The sequence below is a fragment of the Pinus tabuliformis genome, chromosome 6 (assembly GCF_031772625.1).
Source record: "Pinus tabuliformis cultivar Carrire ecotype Pingquan chromosome 6, CPIR1, whole genome shotgun sequence".
NCBI classification, from domain to species: domain Eukaryota; kingdom Viridiplantae; phylum Streptophyta; class Pinopsida; order Pinales; family Pinaceae; genus Pinus; species Pinus tabuliformis.
The window spans coordinates 370202970-370222148 of NC_142292.1; the positions used below are offsets into that span (position 1 = coordinate 370202970).

Genomic DNA, 19179 nt, shown 5'->3' on the forward strand with positions numbered 1-19179 from the left:
AGGAATAGATTTATAGACGAGGTTCTCAATCCCTATAATCATTGGGAAACTTGGATTCCAAAATGGTCCTTGACAAGTAATCATTATTGAGAAGTGGGACCACATGGGGCCAAGTGGACCCAACCCAGGCTCGGGGATGGAATGTAGCAACCAATGGTGTTCCTATCCTAGACCAGGTGAAAGGAAAGGACCAAACAAGAATGTTTACTTCAAAAGGGTGAACTGATCCTGTTGAGGTCTAGCCTTGGGGATGCCTAGGAAAAATTCGGTCCTAGGGCTAGGGCTTGGGATTCCCGTAGATTCCACTGTTAGAATTGCCTCAAATTTGGATAGGAAGGGGACCCACCAATGCAGTAGCCTATAGGAGATCAAATTTTTTCCTTGGGTCAATTCCTGTGAAATTGATGCCCTAGGTGATCTTTGAGGGCTAGACTTGGGAAAAAGTGGTAAAAGGGGAAAAAGGTGAAGGGGATGACCACCCTTTTAGGGATCAGTGCCTAATTCACTTGTGTAAAGCCCTAGATTTCAAAATTTTTACCATAGTATAACCATTCAGAATATCAAAATTTATCAATTTGATTTTCAGTACTTACCTGGGTTTTTGTGGTTGAAGATGCTTTAGATTTGTCGGACTCTCACTCCTGTTCCCTCTCCCGTTACCAAGTGATCAAAACCTCCCTGCCGAACTGGGTATAGTCTCAGTACCCAACTCCAAAGTACTTCCAGTTTGAGGTACTCTAGATCCCCTGCCCAAAATTTCAAGAACAATGAAAGCTCAACTCGTTCAATACTAACTTGTTCAAAATTCTTCCTCTCTGTAAAAATTCTTCTCCCCCTTGTTATGGCCTCCTCAACCCCTTTATATGCTTCATTCGATTGTCCCCATCTCTCCATCGCCCCTGCACAATATCTTCTCGGCTCTTCCTTACTCCTTGCCACCTGCAATGCCTTAGGCTCTCTGTTTCTCTTACATTTAAAGAGTATTTATAGCTTACGTGACTCATCACCTTTATTATTTCCTTTTTAATTTGATAAGTGTTATTTTATGTTTATTTGGGTCTTGTTTAGTTAATATAATGTCTCATGAATGCATTCATGGTTTTATTTGTAGTTTTAATATTTCACTTTATTAAATATTTAAATAAGTTCTTTTATTTATTTAATTAAATCAATTAAATTAAATTTATATTTTATTTCCTTTAATTATGTATATAGATATATACATATACGAGTGATATGTATCAAAGACTTCACTTGATATATTTATTATATTATGGTAAGTTAGTGATTTACTTTGATAATTTATTTATTAACCTAATTTAAATATTTTCCAATATTAGACAGTATGTATACTAGTGTCGTGTATGTGATGTATGCATATGTAGCTATCATATGCATGACTCGTATACATGCTAATATTCACATTATGTTTGTAATTGTAGGAGGGTCGTTAAAACTTGGGGATATGGAGTCAAGGATGATGATGAGTAAGAACTTGGTTTCTTGATCAAGAAGGCCCGGAAAGTCAACTTCATCCAATGTTGAGAGAAAGAGAAGAAAAGTGACCTTCAAACATTTATACTTCAAAGCAAATGATGCAAGCTTATCGAGACAAATAATCTCTAGGACATTTCATTCATATAACATTGACCCATACATTAATTAGCTAAAACATGCTTAATTCCACATTTCAATTATGCAACAACTAGCCCTAATTTTAGCAGTATGCCACAACAAGAATAACAACTTCAAAATTTACTTACAACGTTATAGAATATATCCAACTAGCATTTCCTTTGCAAGGCAAAGCTCCAAGACAAGAAAAATAGCCCAAATCCATGCGTCAAAATTCATCCATCTCCAAAAAATATCCTGCAAGGAAAAATGCGAAGTTCTCTATGATTAGAGAGATCCCAAGTCAAGTGAACATCTAAATGAATGTATCTAACATCAATATATAGCCTTCTAAGGAGTTTGAATTAGCCTATGGGCCTACATTAGCCCCTAATGATAAAATAACGTGCAAATAAAACCCCTATTGGTGACAAGCCCACCAAACTAGCTCACAAGTGTAAAAATAAGCCTCACAAGGGGCCAAATAATAATATGTACATGTCGTGAGGCCCTCCAAAGGCCTAATAATGTCTTGAAGTGCCATACTGAGGAATAAATTCCTCGGAATATGGTGGACAAGGGGCGGCCTCTTGTTCTCCAAGTAGTAGACCTGTGGTGGTTCGAGTGGGTCTAAGGGCACATAAATGACCCCATGGGTCTCCATATGAATCAGAGATGCCTGCAGATCCTCTACAAGGGTCCGAGTGGTGAAATGAATACTGTCATGACATCGTACAAGTTCTGGGACACTTGCCAAGAGTGTGGGGCTCTTATGGGGGGCTGCTGGGCATAATGTACCGAGCATATCACCATCATCCCAAAAGTAGATCGCTAGTAGTCTCTGAGCATCAATGAGGATCGGTTGGTAGCAAAAGGTTATTCCCAGGTGCTAGGAATTGATTTTGGTGATATTTTTTCTCCTGTTGCCAAGGTAGCTTCTATTAGATTACTTTTATCTGTTGCTGCTGCTTTTGATTTTGAGGTAGAACAGATGGATGTGAAGACAACATTTCTTCACGGGGATCTGGAAGAAGAGATCTACATGAAGCAACCTGAAGGCTTTGTGGTGAAGGTAAGAAAGAACTGGTATGAAAGTTAAATAAGTTTCTATATGGGTCAAAACAATCACCAAGGATGTGGTATTAGAAATTTGATACATTTATACGGGGACTTGGCTTCACCAGAAGCAAAGCAAATCACTGTGTGTATTTTAAATTAATTGGTGACCGTGTTATTTATCTGGTCTTATATGTGGATGATATGTTGCTGGTTGGAAATGACAAAGAAATTATCCAGGATTTGAAGACCCAATTGTCCTCCAAATTCGACATTAAAGATCTTGGTGCTGCAAACTATATTTTGGGCATGGAAATTGAAAGAGATCGAGCAAAGAGAAAGCTCTGGTTAAACCAGAGGAAGTATGTGTTGAGCCCTAAAACTACATCTCTTCTACACACTTTTCTAGACTTTTTCCCCTCACCAGTGCCTCACAAGCTATCAAAGATCATTACATATTGATTCTGAGAGTGCATTCAAGTGGTTTTCTAACTATGTTTTTGTGTTTGCTATTTGACTTAGATTTTGCTCATCAGCTGCGGAATGCAGCCACTTTCCACAGCTGACTTGAGATTCTGCAGCTATTTTTGTTGATCTCTAGGTTGCAGGTGTCAGCAAGCAAAACAAAGCACGTGGGCAGTTCAGAAATGATCTGGACATGGACCAAGTCCTATTGGTTCATCCAGATTCGTAGAGGAAAGCCTTGGTCAAACGATGGTCAAACGAGGAGTTCTACAGCAAATAGGTCTCTGTTTCAACATGTGAAGGGTCCGAGACCGTTCCTAGATCCATGGGTTCATTTTGACAGCCGTAAACTACCTCCACGACGCAAATCCAACAGCCACCTTTTGGTAGATTGAATGATCACGGCAACCAACACGCTAAGCTCACAGGTACTGTCTTTTTACGTGTCCTCTGCTGAAGGTGTTCCATAGGAAAAACAATTATGTAATTTCCTTTATAAATAACGTGTTTGCAAACGCATGTAGCTAGTTTTTTATGTAATCTTGTTGTTAGTTCATGTACTGTGTCGTGACATTGGTCCTGCTGTTGTAACGAGAGGATCCTTCCTCTGTTTTGCAATATAACAAGACTTTGTTTTATATGACTGTGTGAGCGTAATTTTGGACTGACAACATGTTAACCAAGGCCGTGCAGAGGGCCCCTACTGGCTAAGGTTTCGTTTCTTTATTTCTGTAAAGTTTTCATATGCTATTGTCTTATTTCCATTGTAGATATTTCGTAGTTTGTTCACCTGTGTATATTTCACCTGTACATGATTTTCCAAGCATTGTATATTTGTGCTAACATTGATCAGTGTGTTTCAGGATAGGCTAGGCTCGGGCATTTTCATACAATTTTTGCAATAAATAGTGACATGAGATTGACCTCTCTGCTGACTTTGTTTTTCTTAGCTTTCAATTTCGGTTATGCTTTGATTTCAGTGTTATTCATTTGCTGTTGATAGTTAGTTTAGATATCAAATTCTTCATGTCATTTAACGTTATCTCCAGAGCCATGGCTTAACCTCGAAAAGCTACTTGGCGAGCTATCGGATTATGAGTGAGGTGATTTGATTTTACTTTCATTTCTGCAATTAGATATCAGGTTCTTCATGTTATTGACGTTATCTCTAGAGCCATGGCTTAACCCGGAAAAGCTACTTGGCGAGCTATCGAACTATAAATGAAGTGACTTGATTTTATTTTCATTTGCAAGTAGGTAATTTAGATATCAATTCCTCATGTTATTGACGTTATCTCTAGAGCCATGGTTTAACCCCGAAAAGCTACTTGGCGAGCTATCGGACTATAAGTGAAGTGAATTGGTTTTACTTTTATTAGTTTGCAGTTTTTGATTTGTTTGAGTGCAATAGCTTAATTTTTATTTCTGTATTTAGATGAGCAGTAGAGATAGTGATTTCATGATCAATAGTTTATCATTTATTTGATTTGAATAGCTGCACATTTACATTCTTGTTCAAGTACTAATTTCATCACTAGCATGTTTGGAGATCCTCTGAAGTGTTAAGTTCTGGAAGTCATCATAAAGGACATAATTGCCTTAAAATCTGTATCCATACTTGCTTTCTAAAATATTCTTAAAACTTAGGAATAGGATTTCCATTCGCATTAGGAGACAAACTAAGATAAAACCCCCAAAAACAAAATAAAATTGAAAACAATAAAAAGTAAGAAAGAAGTTGTCTTGCACATATAGTGCGCCACACTTCATCAGTTTACGACTCCCAGATTGATAATTAATGCATCAATTTAGGACATACTAAATTGACTAAACAATATGTCGAGACAATACTGCAGAGGTTTCATATGAAAGATAGTAAGCTGGTGAAGGTTCCTATTCCTGTAGGTGTAAAGTTATCTGTTGAACAATATACCAAGACACAAGAAGAGGAAGAGGATGTGTCCCGTGTTCCATATGCAAGTGCAGTCGGTAGCCTGATGTATGCGATGGTCTGTACTAGACCAGACATTGCACATGCAGTGGGAGTATTGAGCAGGTTTATGTCAAAACCAGGGAAGGAGCATTAGACAACAGTGAAGCGGGTTTTCAGGTATTTGTGTGGCACTAGTGATTATGGCTTGTGCTACCAAGGAAGACTAGGATTAGACAGAGTTTGGGATATTCATGGCTTTGTTGATGCAGACTGGGCTGGAGATCTGGATCAGAGAAGATCTACAAGTGGGTATGTGTTTAACCTATTTGGAGGTGCAGTTAGTTGGATGAGTAAGAAACAATTTGTAGTGGCACTATCAACTACAAAGGCAGAATACATGGCAGCCACTCATGCAAGCAAGGAAGCAGTTTGGTTGCAGAGATTGTGTTCAAGTATGGGGTTAGTACAGGGAGCTTTAAGGATAGACTGTGATAGCCAAAGTGCAATTTTCTTGGCAAAGAACCCTGCTTACCATTCAAAGACAAAGCACATTGATGTTCAGTATCACTTTGTGAGGGATATGATAGAAGACAAAAAGGTGTTTGCATAATCCTTGATGGGGTCAAGGATCATGTGGTCCCGCATATTTCCGAGAAGGAGACGGCAAAGGAAATGTGGGACACCTTGAAGACATTGTATCAGCATACTTCCGTGCAGAGGAAGATGCTACTAGAGAATCAGCTGCGGTCATACCAGATGCAGAATGGGGCGCAGAGAGATCACTTCCTCAGCAGATTGAAGGAGATCCGAGACCAGCTGACTTCTATAGGGGCCACGCCGGATCAAGAGTTGATGGTGAGGACCGCCCTAAATGTAGTCTCCGAGGAGTGGGAGACATTCGTCCAGAGTATTCTAGGCAGAGCGAATCTTCTAGGATGGAAAGAATTGTGGGCAACTCTTTGCCAAAGAGAGATTAGACAGCAAACCAAGACGGGGAGCAATAGCAAAGGTGCCCGGGTCAAGAAAGAGGAGGAAGAGGATGCAGCTTTGGCATCTGCGGGAGAGCATGGGAAGAGGAAGAAAAAGGACCTCTCCAAGATAAAGTGCTTCAACTGTGGGGAATTGGAGCATTATGCGAACTAGTGTCTGAGGAATAAGAATAAGGGAGAGGCGTCTAACTCCAAGGTAGCGCCAGTGGAGGCGGAAAACGAGGTAGAGGAGGACGACGATTGTGCCATGAGTGCTCATGTACCTCTAGAGAAGAGGTGGGGAGACATCGAACTGTAGTCAGGAGGATTACAGGTGATGAGGGGTAGGATCCTTGAGGTACTTAAACTCTTGGATTATACTTGGCTACAGGAGCCCCGAAATGAGAGTAGCAGGATGGCGGATGTGGGTAGAAACAGATGCAAATGAAGCGGCGGAGAGTGCTAGAAGTGCAGAAGTCCCTGGCAGCGCAAAGAGGCTTGTAGTAGTGCGGGAAGCATAGAGAAGGTTGTAGCAATGTAGGATGGCACAAAGAGGTTTGCAATGGTGTGAGAGGCACAGAGTTGTTGTAGCAGCGCAGAAGCAGTGGAGGGAGCACGAGATAGCGGCAAAGAGTGCTTCAGCATTGGGAGTGTTTCTAGCCTAATAGGGATGTCAGTAGTTGGGTGGATCAGTTACTTACTTCTCAGTAACTGAGTTGCAGTGCAGTAGCAGTTAGCAGTAGCACGATGCATCATGGAGAGGGGGTTGCAGTGTTGGGAGAAAGGACCAACAATAACACGGATGAAGAGGGAGCTGCCGTACAGATGTAGTCGTGGAAGTGGTAGAGCCATGGGCAGCATTACAGGATGTAGCAGTGTAGAGGATGTTGGGAAGGGAGGCCGAGCATCAGCAAAGGTACGGTGCCGTATAATCAGAGTGATGCTCAGTGTGGAGTATTACTAGAGCACAGTCCTCGCTAAGAGGGAGTGCTGATTTGGGGTAGCATCGGATGTGCTCTAGCCATGAAAATTGGTGGAGAGGCTAAAGCACATCAGATCTCCAAAACCCAGAAATGGTTTGGGCAGATTCTATTTGGTTAAAGAGATATTAAAATAATTAATATTTTAATGGAGTTCCTAAGTCTAAACTTAGGAAAAATAAAATATTAGTGTGTATTAATATAAAACTAGGTTAGAATGTTCCAAATGACATGGATCAAGCGAAATCTAATCTTAGTCATTGATTAGAGATGTAATCTCGGTCATTGAAGGACCAATAGGAAAAGTATAAGAAGAGGTTTGAGGGTCAATTGGAGGAGACACCGGAGTGATTAGTCATTCGATTTTCTAGAGCGGGGTTTGCTAAGAGAAATCAAATCAGTGATCAGTTCGCAGTGAGGGGCAGTGAGTACAAGGCAGAGAGGCAGAGATAGTGTCGGAAGACTAGCGCAGAGGTAGAGAGGCAGACGCTGAGCTAGAGGGAGCCACACAGAGGCAGAAGAGACTATGTAGAGGCCAGAAAGGCCTGCATCATCCACGCAGAGGCTGCATGAGTGATGCAGAGGGCCATAGAGGCTGCACAGAGCCTCAGAGGGCTAACGTAGAGGGTTTTGGGATGATGCTGAGCTTCAGATTGTGCTGGAGAGGGTTTTGTGGGGCAAACTTTTTGAATATCTACTTCCGAATAGAGAGGTGTTACTGCCGGATTATTTTTCTCTGTCGAGTGAGCCAATTTGGTACCCAATTATACTCAGAAACACTGCATAGTAATATAACCCTCAAAATTGTTGCACCGGTTTTTTGCATTGGGTTTTTCCGGGGACGATTGTCCAAAAATAACGGTGTCACTTGTGTCTTTGTCAATTTCTTTCAGTTGTTGATCTGTAGATGGTTGAGATTGTATTGTGTTTATTTTAGTGTTTATATGAGTAAATAACTTGTTAGTAATTAAACAAGTAGGCCAAATAAACTAGAGAATACAGATAAAATTTCTAACGGGTAATACTTAGAAATTTCAACATATGGAACCAAGGTGATGACCATGGATTGGGGTAGATCTCATGTATTGGATTTGCCCACGTGCTAATTATTTTGTCCCGACTATCTTTTTCATTTTGTGGTACAATTTCCTCTTAAATGTGGCCAATTATGCTTTTTTCTTCTTTTGTTAACTGCTTCAATCTCTGGGGCATCATTCGGGGCTTGACCCAAGGTGGGGGCAAGGGGATAGGGAGGTTGGCCCTATGTGGATCCAAAATGGAAATGTCGACCCAGGTGGGAGAAATGATGAATGGGGTATAGTGAGTGGAAAGGGAATAATATATGCAGGTAGAGGAGTGGGACCATGCACCCAAAGCTGAGGTTTCCCAAGTAGTACCACCCTAGAACCAAATGGTCAATAAAGGAGATCCCACAGGACTAAGATCCAAGGATAACAACCAAAATAGATCAAGGGGACAAGAGCACAAACTAAGCCCACCCTTTCCGCCAAATGCCCCCATCAATCCATACCCAAAAGTATCTAGATAAGTAAACCCAATACTCAATTACCAAATGACAAGACATACATTTAAATTCGGGAGGTCCACCTTCAAACATACGATCAATACAGGTGGGTGAGGGACCACATGGCTGGCTCAGGTGGCAGAGAAATGGCACAACGAGCTAGTAGGACGCTGCAAGGGGTTTTTGGCTGCCGGTTGAGGCTTATCATGGAGAAAATTTTCTCCTGGGGATATCACTCACGAAGTGGTGGGGAACCGGCTACATAGGCATTGTTTTTCCTAAATTTATCTTAGGTTTTCCATTTTCCTTAGCCGCAATTTTTTTAAATGGCGAATTTCTTTGCAAATTTTAATTATTTCAAGTCGACATGGCTCCAAAAGCCAAGGACACTGCATGGGCTCATTGTGATGTGATTGCTGGAAAAATTATATGCAAATTTTGCAATAAACCTATTGGAGGTGGGTGTATTTTCAGATTGAAACAACACTTGGTCGGGATAAGAGGCCAAGTAAAGCCATGTGAACCACCAAATGAAGTGTTAGGTCTTGTTAGGGCAGAATACCTTTCCAATTTTCAAAATTTTGAGGAGAATAAGGCTAGGGAGAAGACCATCCAAGATGAAATTTCAAGGAAGAGGGAATTATTAGAAGCCATGAAAGAGAGTGGGTATGATGATTATGAGATTCAAGACTCCTCTTCTATCCGTTCCGCCAATGACCCCTTTCACTATGTTCCTCATGTTCTTGGACAACAATCTAAAGGAACAAAGAGAACAAACATCCAAAGTTATTTCTCATCCTCTGTCACCACTACCTTTGCTAATCCCACTTCCACCCAGCTTGTCAACCCACTTCGGATCAACATTGGAAAAAACAATGCAAAGAAACTTCTTATCAATACATTGTTAGATGGTGTTATGATGCAGAGATCCCATTTAATGCTGCTTTCTCACCTTATTACCAAGCTATGTGGGACTCTGTTATCACTGCAGGAGAGGGCTTTAAAGGTCCTACTATGCATGACTTGAGGGGAGCTCTTTTGCAAAAAGAGATTTCTTCAATTGATGAGTATTTGGCCGAGTATAGAGAGTCATGGCTCAAAACAAGTTGTTCCATCATGTCAAATGGATGGAATGATGGAAAGAACCGCACTAGCATTAATTTCCTTTTTTCCTGCCCTCAAGGAACCATGTTTTTGAGGTCAATTGATGAATCTGATAAAGTTAAGGATGCAACCCTTCTATTTGAGCTTTTGGATGAGATTATTCAGGAAGTGGGGGAGTAGAATGTTGTGCAGGTCATCATAGATAATGCCTCAAACTATGTTCTTGTTGGAAAGATGCTTGAGTCCAAATATAAGACCATATTTTGGACTCCATGTGCTACACATTGCATAGACCTCATGCTTGAGGACATAGGCAAAGTGGAGTGGGTAAAAAACATTGTAGAGGAAAAACATTGGGGGCAAAGAGCTTGTTAGGCCTGCAATTATGATATTTGCAACTCACTTCCTCACATTACAATGTCTCAATTCTCAACAAAAAAACCTACAAAAAATGTTTTCTACTAATGACTGGACTGAATATTGGTGGGCTCATAAGACAAGATGGAAAAGACACCAAGAAAGTTTTTGATAATAATTTTTGGAAAAGGTCTCCAGAGCTTGTGAAAATTACTAAGCCCCTTGTCAAGGTGCAAAGAATAGTGGATGGGGAAATTGGCCATGGGCTACATCTATGAGGTTATGGATCAGGCAAAGGAACAGATACGGGCAACTTACAAGGATAGATTAGCTAAATATGGTTGTATATGGGAGATCATTGATGACAAATGGAACAATCAACTCCATCATCCTATACATGCAACTGGGTATTTTCTAAACCCAAAGTATCATTATAAAGTTCGGCTACGAGATCTGTAGGATGGGGAGGTTAGAGATGGAGTGCATGGTCCCTATCCATGTAGACTAGTTGGAAATACATAAACAACTTACGCTTTTCAGTATGGAAGCTAGTACCTTTGGAAAAAACTTGGTAAAGATGGCAAGAGATGTGTATCAACTAGGTAAGCAATTCCATTTTTTTTTCTTTTCAAGTTAAATTGTTTAGAAATTTACAATTCAAATTATCTATAAATATTTGTAATTTGTAAATAAGTAATGAAATGAACTAAGTTACTAATTAATGTCTTTTTCTTTGCAGCACATTGGTGGGAGTCATTTGACAGCCAATGTCCTCAACTGCAAAAGTTTGCAATTAGAGTCCTCAGCCAAACTTGTAGTGCTTCAGGTTGTGAGTGCAATTGGTCAGTTTTTTAGTGCATACACACGAAGAAGAGAAATCGTTTGGAACAAAAACACTTAAATGATCTTGTCTTCGTGCAATACAACCTTCGACTAAGGCGGAACCAAATGATGAACAGAACACCTGATCTAGATCCCATTGTGTTGGACGATATTGATCCAACATCAGAATGGGTGGAGGAGATTGAAGGTCATGTGTTTGATGTTGATTTGATATTGACATGGCATTGGAGGCGTTGAAGAAGATTTGGTAGTGCCATCAGAACTAGGATTAGTAGCCGCATCAAGCAAGGGAAAACAACCAATGGAAGGCACTAGTCGTGCAACTCGAAGAATTCGTGCTTCCATTAGGTACACTTCTATTATTATTGGTGGCAGTGTTACTACTGAGGTTGCAGATGAGGCTGAGGCATCTTCAGACTATGAACCAGTCTACGTAGCTCCTGTTGATGATCCTGTGTCTAGTAGTGGTGATGAATTTGATGATTGATCATGTGTAGACTTGTTGTCTTGTAGTAGGCCAATGGCCTCATAGCTTGTAGCGTTGTTTTTGGACTTAGAGCTTTATTGATTATGTATTTTGTCAATGATATGTATTGCACTCAGTGCCATTTTGATATATTCACCTTTACATGGTATATAGATGACCAAACTTTGCATATTTTGTCTCTATTGGCTTGGAGTCATGGTTTTAAGTCTTAAAAATAGTTTTTCTCATTAAAAAATAAATATTTAATGTATTTTTTTTAAAATGAGTTCATTGAGATCTGACCAGTCCCGGTTTGAAACTTGGTTTATTAAGTGGACTGTTCCGGTCACCAGTTCTAGTTTTTAAAACTATGCTCTTCACTATGCTCCCTAGCACCTGACCGCTACTAGTCTGCAACTGTCACTCTAGACTCTGACTGCATCTCTGACACTGATCCATCCTGCTACTAAATACTGTGGACCCCCATATCCAGGTGATGATCGGTGAGGTGGATTCCTCAATGGACCTTGCCCAATCTCTGTAATCTCTGGGACTACAACTCCAAATCGCCCCACCTCTCTCCTGGAGGTATAGCTGCAAACATTCACGAAATTTGATCTACTCATATTGTTGTTGCTACTGCTCTGCTAATGCTTCTGCACTGCCGCTGCGACTATTGCAATAATGAGTATGATCTCCCTAGATCCTGAAGTACTAGCTTCGATGCTCCCTCTGAAACTAGACTCCCTCTAAGTTTCAATCTCCCTATGGGAAATCTCTCTGCTCCCTTCTGGCCACTTGCACTATCCTCCTGCGTTGGAAACTGGATTATGTAGCTATGCGCTGGGAATCTCCTGACTGGAACTGCTCCTGCATCCTGCAACTGGGCAATTCACATTGCTCGTGTCACTGCAACTGGTTCTACAACTGTCTCCTGGGTATTGACTGGAACTAGCTATGCAATTGTCATCTGAATGACTGACTGAATCTACTGACACTGTGATCCTCCTACTACTTATTCTGTTGGGCTCCTGTAGCAAGGATACTGATCCATGTGAGAAATCTGCAGCAACTGGATCTGATCTGCTATTGTTCCATGGATCCTGCCCACCCTACACTCTAGAGTTTCATACTCCTCCTCCTGGATCTGGTGCCCAATTAACTCCTTTCAAGCCTAGTCTAGGGATGGGACCTTCCTTCGCTTTGCAACTTGTACTAAACAACTCGTACTTCCTCCGACACCTGCCTTCGACAACTGGAAGTCAAACTGTTGTCCAGATCTGCAATCTGACTAACTTGTACGACCTTCTCTGACAATCTTGTACGACCATCCTTGCAAAGCTGAAAAAAATAGCGAAACTCAAACATTTGGAGAATACGAACATAAATTTCCTCTTTTTCTTGTGGCTCTGCTTCTGCTACTCGTACTCCCTTTTGGGATGTGCAGTCCTTCCTGCTAGTTCTGCCTCTGCAACTGAAAGTTTGGATTTCTACAGCGAGAAACCCTCTTAGAGAAAACTCCCTCTATGTGTGCATTTTCTCTTCCACCCGGCATGGATTTTGCTCTAGCAAACTGCTACAAAACCCTCTGTGCCCAAACAAGTAGTTTCCTTTCTTTTTATTTAAAAAATCATGTGTCGTGTTTTATTATTTTAACTATTGTTTTATTAATTTCCTTAGGAGGCTCATTTTAGACCCCAAAATTCCCGTAATGGTCTGGTTCTTGTCTTATGAGCTCTCTCACAAGACCTACCAGATTTTGAGGCAACAACTCCCACCTCCAACCTTGAGGTTTCCTACCATTGTGGTTGTCATTGCAATGAAAATGAATCCATTGCCACAATTCAACTTGGTGGTGTAGTTTATTTGGGGGGTGTAATATCTAAGAGGAAGAGGGAAGTAACAACCTAGCACTACATGCAAGAGGTTAATGGGAGGACATAGGGACTTTGAAGGCACCTCCTCCTCCATTAATATGAAGTGACAAGCAATACTGGGGAGGGCTTGATGTGAATCACCCTCCACCCCCCTTAAACAAAAGATGTATGATATTTTCCTTCATAGGACAAACTATAATTACATGGAGATCCCTTGCAATACATGTTTTTGCAATGATCCTTAGTACTGGTCTCATATTCTCTTAGACTACCATGAACCTATAAAACAAATTGGATTTCATAGACCATTGATTTTCTCACTAGGAATAATTTTTTTCTCAGCATGAATAAGTTTTCTATCCAAAGCAACAAGCACAATGACATGTTTGAGTCGATCTTTAAGATATTTTATACATCTTGCAACTGGAGCATGTCTACTAGTAGTTCATAGGTACTTGTTATTTGGATGACGCAACCAGCACAATGACATGTTTGAGTCGATCTTTAAGATATTTTATACATCTTGCAACTGGAGCATGTCTGCTAGTAGTTCATAGGTACTTGTTATTTAGATGACGCAACTATATTTTTTTGATTAACTATTATGATATCCTATTCAATTGGTCATGAGGATAGAAGCCTTAGGATGGAGTCAGTCTACAAAATAATTTGAGAGTAGTTTATATAACTAAAATTGAATGACTTATCACCAAGAAATTATTTCTACAAACACAATCTGAAACTGATGCGGTGTAATTGGCATACTGCAGGTATACAATATTCGCAACACACATGGAGCGCCTTTCCGAACTAGCAAGTATTTATCCAAATGTCAAAGTTTGTCATTTTCAAGTCAATGTCAGAGATAACAGAATGGATTTCAAGGTTATAATCGACACACTTTTAGGAGAAGCATCCTTATAAGAACCATGCATGCTTTACTTTATTAACAATCAAGGATTAACTTCAAGAAGTTTTGATCTGAAAATCCTCAGTTTTTACTTAAAGAAGGTCATCTGAGTGTCCCTCACTATGGTCTGTTACTAGCTGGTGTTTCTGGGCTACCAAACAATGTTATTGAAGAAGCTAGAAACATTACAAGTAAAATTGTGGAGGAGGTATTTGAAGCTTCAGCATCTGATATCATTTTTCTTGACTTTTTCTGTTCAGTAATTCTTACAAGATATTTCTTTCAATTTTGGCTTAGGAGTCTGGGAGGTTGGAACTCAACCATGTGCAGTATCTTTCAATTCGAAAGGAGTATCGTGTTGCACAACGACTGCTGTGCCTAAAGTATGGAAATTTAGCAGAAGAAGATCTTCGTGCATCTCTCCAAAATTTGAAGGAAAGTTTCCTGGATGGGAGGTTATAGTGAGTTTAGCACAACGTTCAATTAAAAATTCCTCTTTTGGACCTTGATTTAATTCTTGACTTTCAGAGGTGGTGTTAAATCATGCCTTAATTGAAACATTCTAAGCCAATAATGTCACCATTTCTTTAGTTGCTAAAATTCGCAAATCAATGTTTTAGATGTGCATCTATTCCCAAGGATTTGTGAATTGGCCCATAGAGCCTCACGCAAACATTACCTTATATAAGCATCCATCGCATTAATGATTTTTCTTTGATTTAATCATGGTGGAACGTTACTGTCCTCATTTGGTTGGCTGACTTTCAAGTCATCCCGTGGGTATCAACAAGAGGAGGGTGCAGTTCTTTCAAACTGAATGATTTTAAAATTAGTCTCACCGTATCCATGAGTTATAAGGTAATATTGAAGCCCCGGAGGAATTGGTATTTTGCAAGATGACATTCTTTGAAAGATTCAATAATAAAATTAGTTCTGGCATTCATGCTTACTGTAATGCAGATTTTTGTGGTTTTATAAATTGAGAAATATTTTAAGGGTATGGTGATTATTAATTTGATAGTTATTTTATTACAGTTTTTAACATTTTCAACTGTATCCATTTCAAACTCAAATCTATTAAGTATTTAAAAGAATTTAAGAAAATCAAAGAAGAAAATCCTTGGTAGAAAAATTCAAGGTTAATATAGATTTAGGTTAGGTTATTATTATTATTATCATCACTATGTTTAGAATATTTATCTATTTAGTTTATTTTATTATTATAATTGTCATTATTCTAACATGACATAGAGATGCTTCATAGATTGAGGCTTAGGATAGATTTATTTATTATTTTTTAAAATCATTATTATTATAATTATTTTAATATTTATCATTTTTTTCCATTTTATAGGATAGATTTATTTATTATTTTTTAAAATCATTATTATTATAATTATTTTAACATTTATCATTTTTTTTTCCATTTTATGTTTTAGTATGATTTAATATACAAATTTCTCTCCGCCAAGCTATAAAATCATTTCACTCTGCTTGAAGCAATCAATTAGCAATTGATGTTTTTTTTTTTCATTTTTTTTTTTTGTTAGTGTAAGACAAGTTACACAACTCCCCCACCTTATAAGTTATAAAAGCACCGCACACTTTTCAGTACAAAAGCTATGCAACTATCACATAGGAGGATTAAAACAAAAATTAATTAACCAATTAGTCCATGCAATAGATAGACAATAATGAGGAGCTTTCTATCTACAGAGACCAAGTTTGTGGAAGAGCAAGAAAATTGTGAGTCCAATGACTGCTGTAGATTGTCTTGTTCTTTCATGTATAACTCAACAATAGATGACATGGTGAAAAATTGACTATCACTCTCTTATGGTGGAAGGAGTAGAACTCTTGTATAAAGACCCATGTTGATAGAAAAGTAACAAATTTATGACGTCAACTACTCTCGGAAATACGATCTTTCTCTTTCATGTGTAACTTAGTAATAATTAATATGAATAAAAAAATAACTAATAATATCTTATGGCGGGAGGAATACACTTGTTTTATAGTTTTATAGTGTCACGCTATAGTATTTAATATGAAAGAAAGATATTTTAAGTCTATACATGATATGTGATTCTTAAACTTGTAATTTGTTATGGTTAGTAGATTTAGTGCTATAATGTTTCATTTTTTTATTCTTAGATTGGTTGGAACAACTCTAAACAAAGATGAGATGAACTAGTTAGTGTTGGTAGTAAGGATATTTAGAAAGAAATTGTTAAATGCGTTTTTTTTGTTATGTTAGAGATATCATTGGTTATGATCTTAGGAATTTCAAAATAATTGTATAACCTAATCGAGCTATGGGTAAGGCATCACCATTTCAACTTTTTGGAGAGATTTGGGTGACTCAACATAATTAATTTAATTTTTGTACAACCTCTTGTCTCACTTTGCAATATGTTGTAAAATTTTGATTATACATTACACAAGTAGATAAAATCTTACGTTCTCAACAAATTGAGAGTTCACAACTTTTTATTCATGGATATGGATCCTTCACCTAAATACTAAATCAAGTTGTTTAAGAAGGTATTCAAGACATTGGGACTTATTTTACTTTCCCTTTAGACAAATATGCAATAATGGTAATGATCATCAATTCTTTAAATGCCACATACCCAAAGTTTGTTTATGCTAACCATGACTTGGAAGAAGTCCCTTCATATAAATATGTTGGAATCAACATCCATCATAAGCTAAACTAGAATAATAATGTTGCAAAAACGATTAGCAAAGGTTGGAAATCTTTCAAAAATCTTAAAAAACATTGTACAAAAGTTGAATTTTGGTTTTGCGGGAAAAGTTTCTTTGACACACTTGTTATACTAGTGATTCTATATGGTTGTGAAGCTTGGGGTAGTAGCATTTATAGGGAGACTTGTAGGAAAAACAACCAAATCCATGGGTGCTTTATAATACATAATCTTAGAATTAAAAGTAGTTCACTCTACCCTATCTTTCATATAGAGGTTAATCTCCTACCTATGGAGAGTAAGGTTGTGATAAGGTACTTATTGTACTTGTCAGTTGGGTTATCTTAGGTGTTTTGGAGGAATAATCATTATCCTCCTCACGTAGGTTCAATCCCTGCAAGTGACATGATGATCCCATATTGAGTATATTGTTATAATGCCTTTGATACTTGATGTTGGACGACCTTGAGCCGTAAAGAAGAACTTACCCTTGCCTACAAGCTCAATGGTGGGGTTCTTTGTTACACGGAAAAACAAAAGGTATTTATTGTACAAGTATAAGTTGGCTAACATGAAGAGAGATGCTTCATATGACAACTTCAAACATTTGTGAAAAATGCTCAACTTTGAAGAGCATGGAATCAAGATGCTAATTCTTAGCTCTAATATTGTGGGTTAGTGGAAGAGGATTCCCTTTAGACAGGTGTTTTAGTCTCAACTTGTGTCAGAGAGACTAAAGAACACAAGATCTCCAAACCCCATAAAAGGTTTCAGGAAAAAACACCTAGAGACAACTCAATTAAGTTAATTGATCAATAATTAAAAATGCCTAAGTCTAACTTAGGAAAATTAATTACTTAACAACAATTAATTGAGAAAGGTGAGAATGCTCTAGAAACTCACATGGATTGAGTTTGAGATGACCTAATCCATTGATGGATATCTAATCACGGTTGTTGGTTCACCAATGAAAGATTATTAGAGTGAGATGATGGGGTTGGAGAAGACACATTGAGTGAGAGCGAGTTCCTTGGCAGATCGAGTTATCTAGTTGCAAAGGTCGAGCAAGGAAGAAGAGTTCAAGCCAGAAGGGACGTAAAGACAGATAGGGAGCAGAGACAATGATTTAGGAGGAGTTTCCAATTCCAGAGAGTCAACAACAAGAGGGTCAAGTTTTCCTCAGTGAGGTTGCATAGGAACTACACTAGAAGCTTTAGAGGGTTCGATTTAGTTGGAGAGAAGGTTGATTTAGTTGTTGGTGGTCGAGAAAAGTTCCAAAAAGCTAAGCAATTCATTCTCAAAGGCTGAGTTAGGTAGAACGACAATATCAAAGAAACTCGAGAGGCGGTACGAATTGGCCTACACAAAGGCTGATGCATGGGTGTTTGAGCAACCAATTTGAGCTAGTTTTTGGAGTTGAGAACACACATTGAGTGAGAGTGAATTCCTTGGTAGATCGAGCTATCTAGCTACAGAGGTCGAGCATGGAAGAAGAGTTAGAGTCAGAAGGGATGCAAAAATAGATAGGGAGTAGAGACATTGATTCTAGAGGAGTTTCTAGCTCCAAAGAGTCAGCAACAAGTCCTCAATGACAACTTCAGAGGAGGGTTCAATTTAGTTGGAGTGAGGGTTGATTTAGTTGCTGGTGGTTGGGAAAAGTTCTAGAGGCCAAGCGAGTCATCCTCAGAGGTTGAGTTGGGCAGAATGATAGTATCGAAGCATTTCCAAAGGCGGTACGAATTGGCCTGCACAGAGGTAGTGCAGAGGTTGATGCAGGGGTGTTCGAGCAGCCAGTTTGAACCAGTTTCAGCACTGAGATCAGTGTCGGGTGAGACAAAAATTGTCTCACTAATTTTTGTCCAGATTGTTTTGCTAAGGATTGCCAGTTTGGCATCCAAATTTTTGTATTCAGACTTCACTATTGCATAATAATAATAAAGCCCTCATCTGTTGCACCGGTTTTCCCATATTGGGATTTTCCAGGGACTTTTGTCCAAATATAATGGTGTTGATTTTATTTTGTGTGTGTGCTATATTTTCTTAGTTCTAAATTTATTTTTGCAATGCATTTTATTTTTGGTGAAAATTGCAATAGTGATTTTATTCGTTGTTTGTCATAATAACAAATAAATTGTACATAATAATATTCAGTTTGAAGAATAATTTGTAGTTGCTGCAATAGTTGAAAATTTCACATAAACACCATTAATAATATTGTCATAACTAACTTGAAGGAGAATATATGGTACTACAACGAGATTGAGACTACAAAGATAAAAACTCTCTTTGTTGTTGCTAGATTAAAGAAGAAAATAAATATTACAAACAACAACATGACTTCATTGTGAAACTTCATTTTGAAACTAGTTGTAT

The 19179-nt window shown here is 38.6% G+C and overlaps 1 protein-coding gene across 1 annotated transcript in view; it reads left to right on the forward strand.

Annotated features, from left to right (window-relative positions):
- The window catches only part of MSH4 (MUTS-like protein 4), a 438807-nt gene extending 423840 nt beyond the window's left edge, over positions 1-14967 (forward strand). Inside the window, exons 22-24 of the mRNA XM_089373522.1 lie at positions 13959-14073; positions 14184-14306; positions 14396-14967. Of these exons, the coding sequence (XP_089229648.1) occupies positions 13959-14073; positions 14184-14306; positions 14396-14560 (403 nt within the window). The 3' untranslated portion in view covers positions 14561-14967. The remainder of the gene's footprint in view (positions 1-13958; positions 14074-14183; positions 14307-14395) is intronic.
- Positions 14968-19179: the final 4212 nt, after the last annotated feature.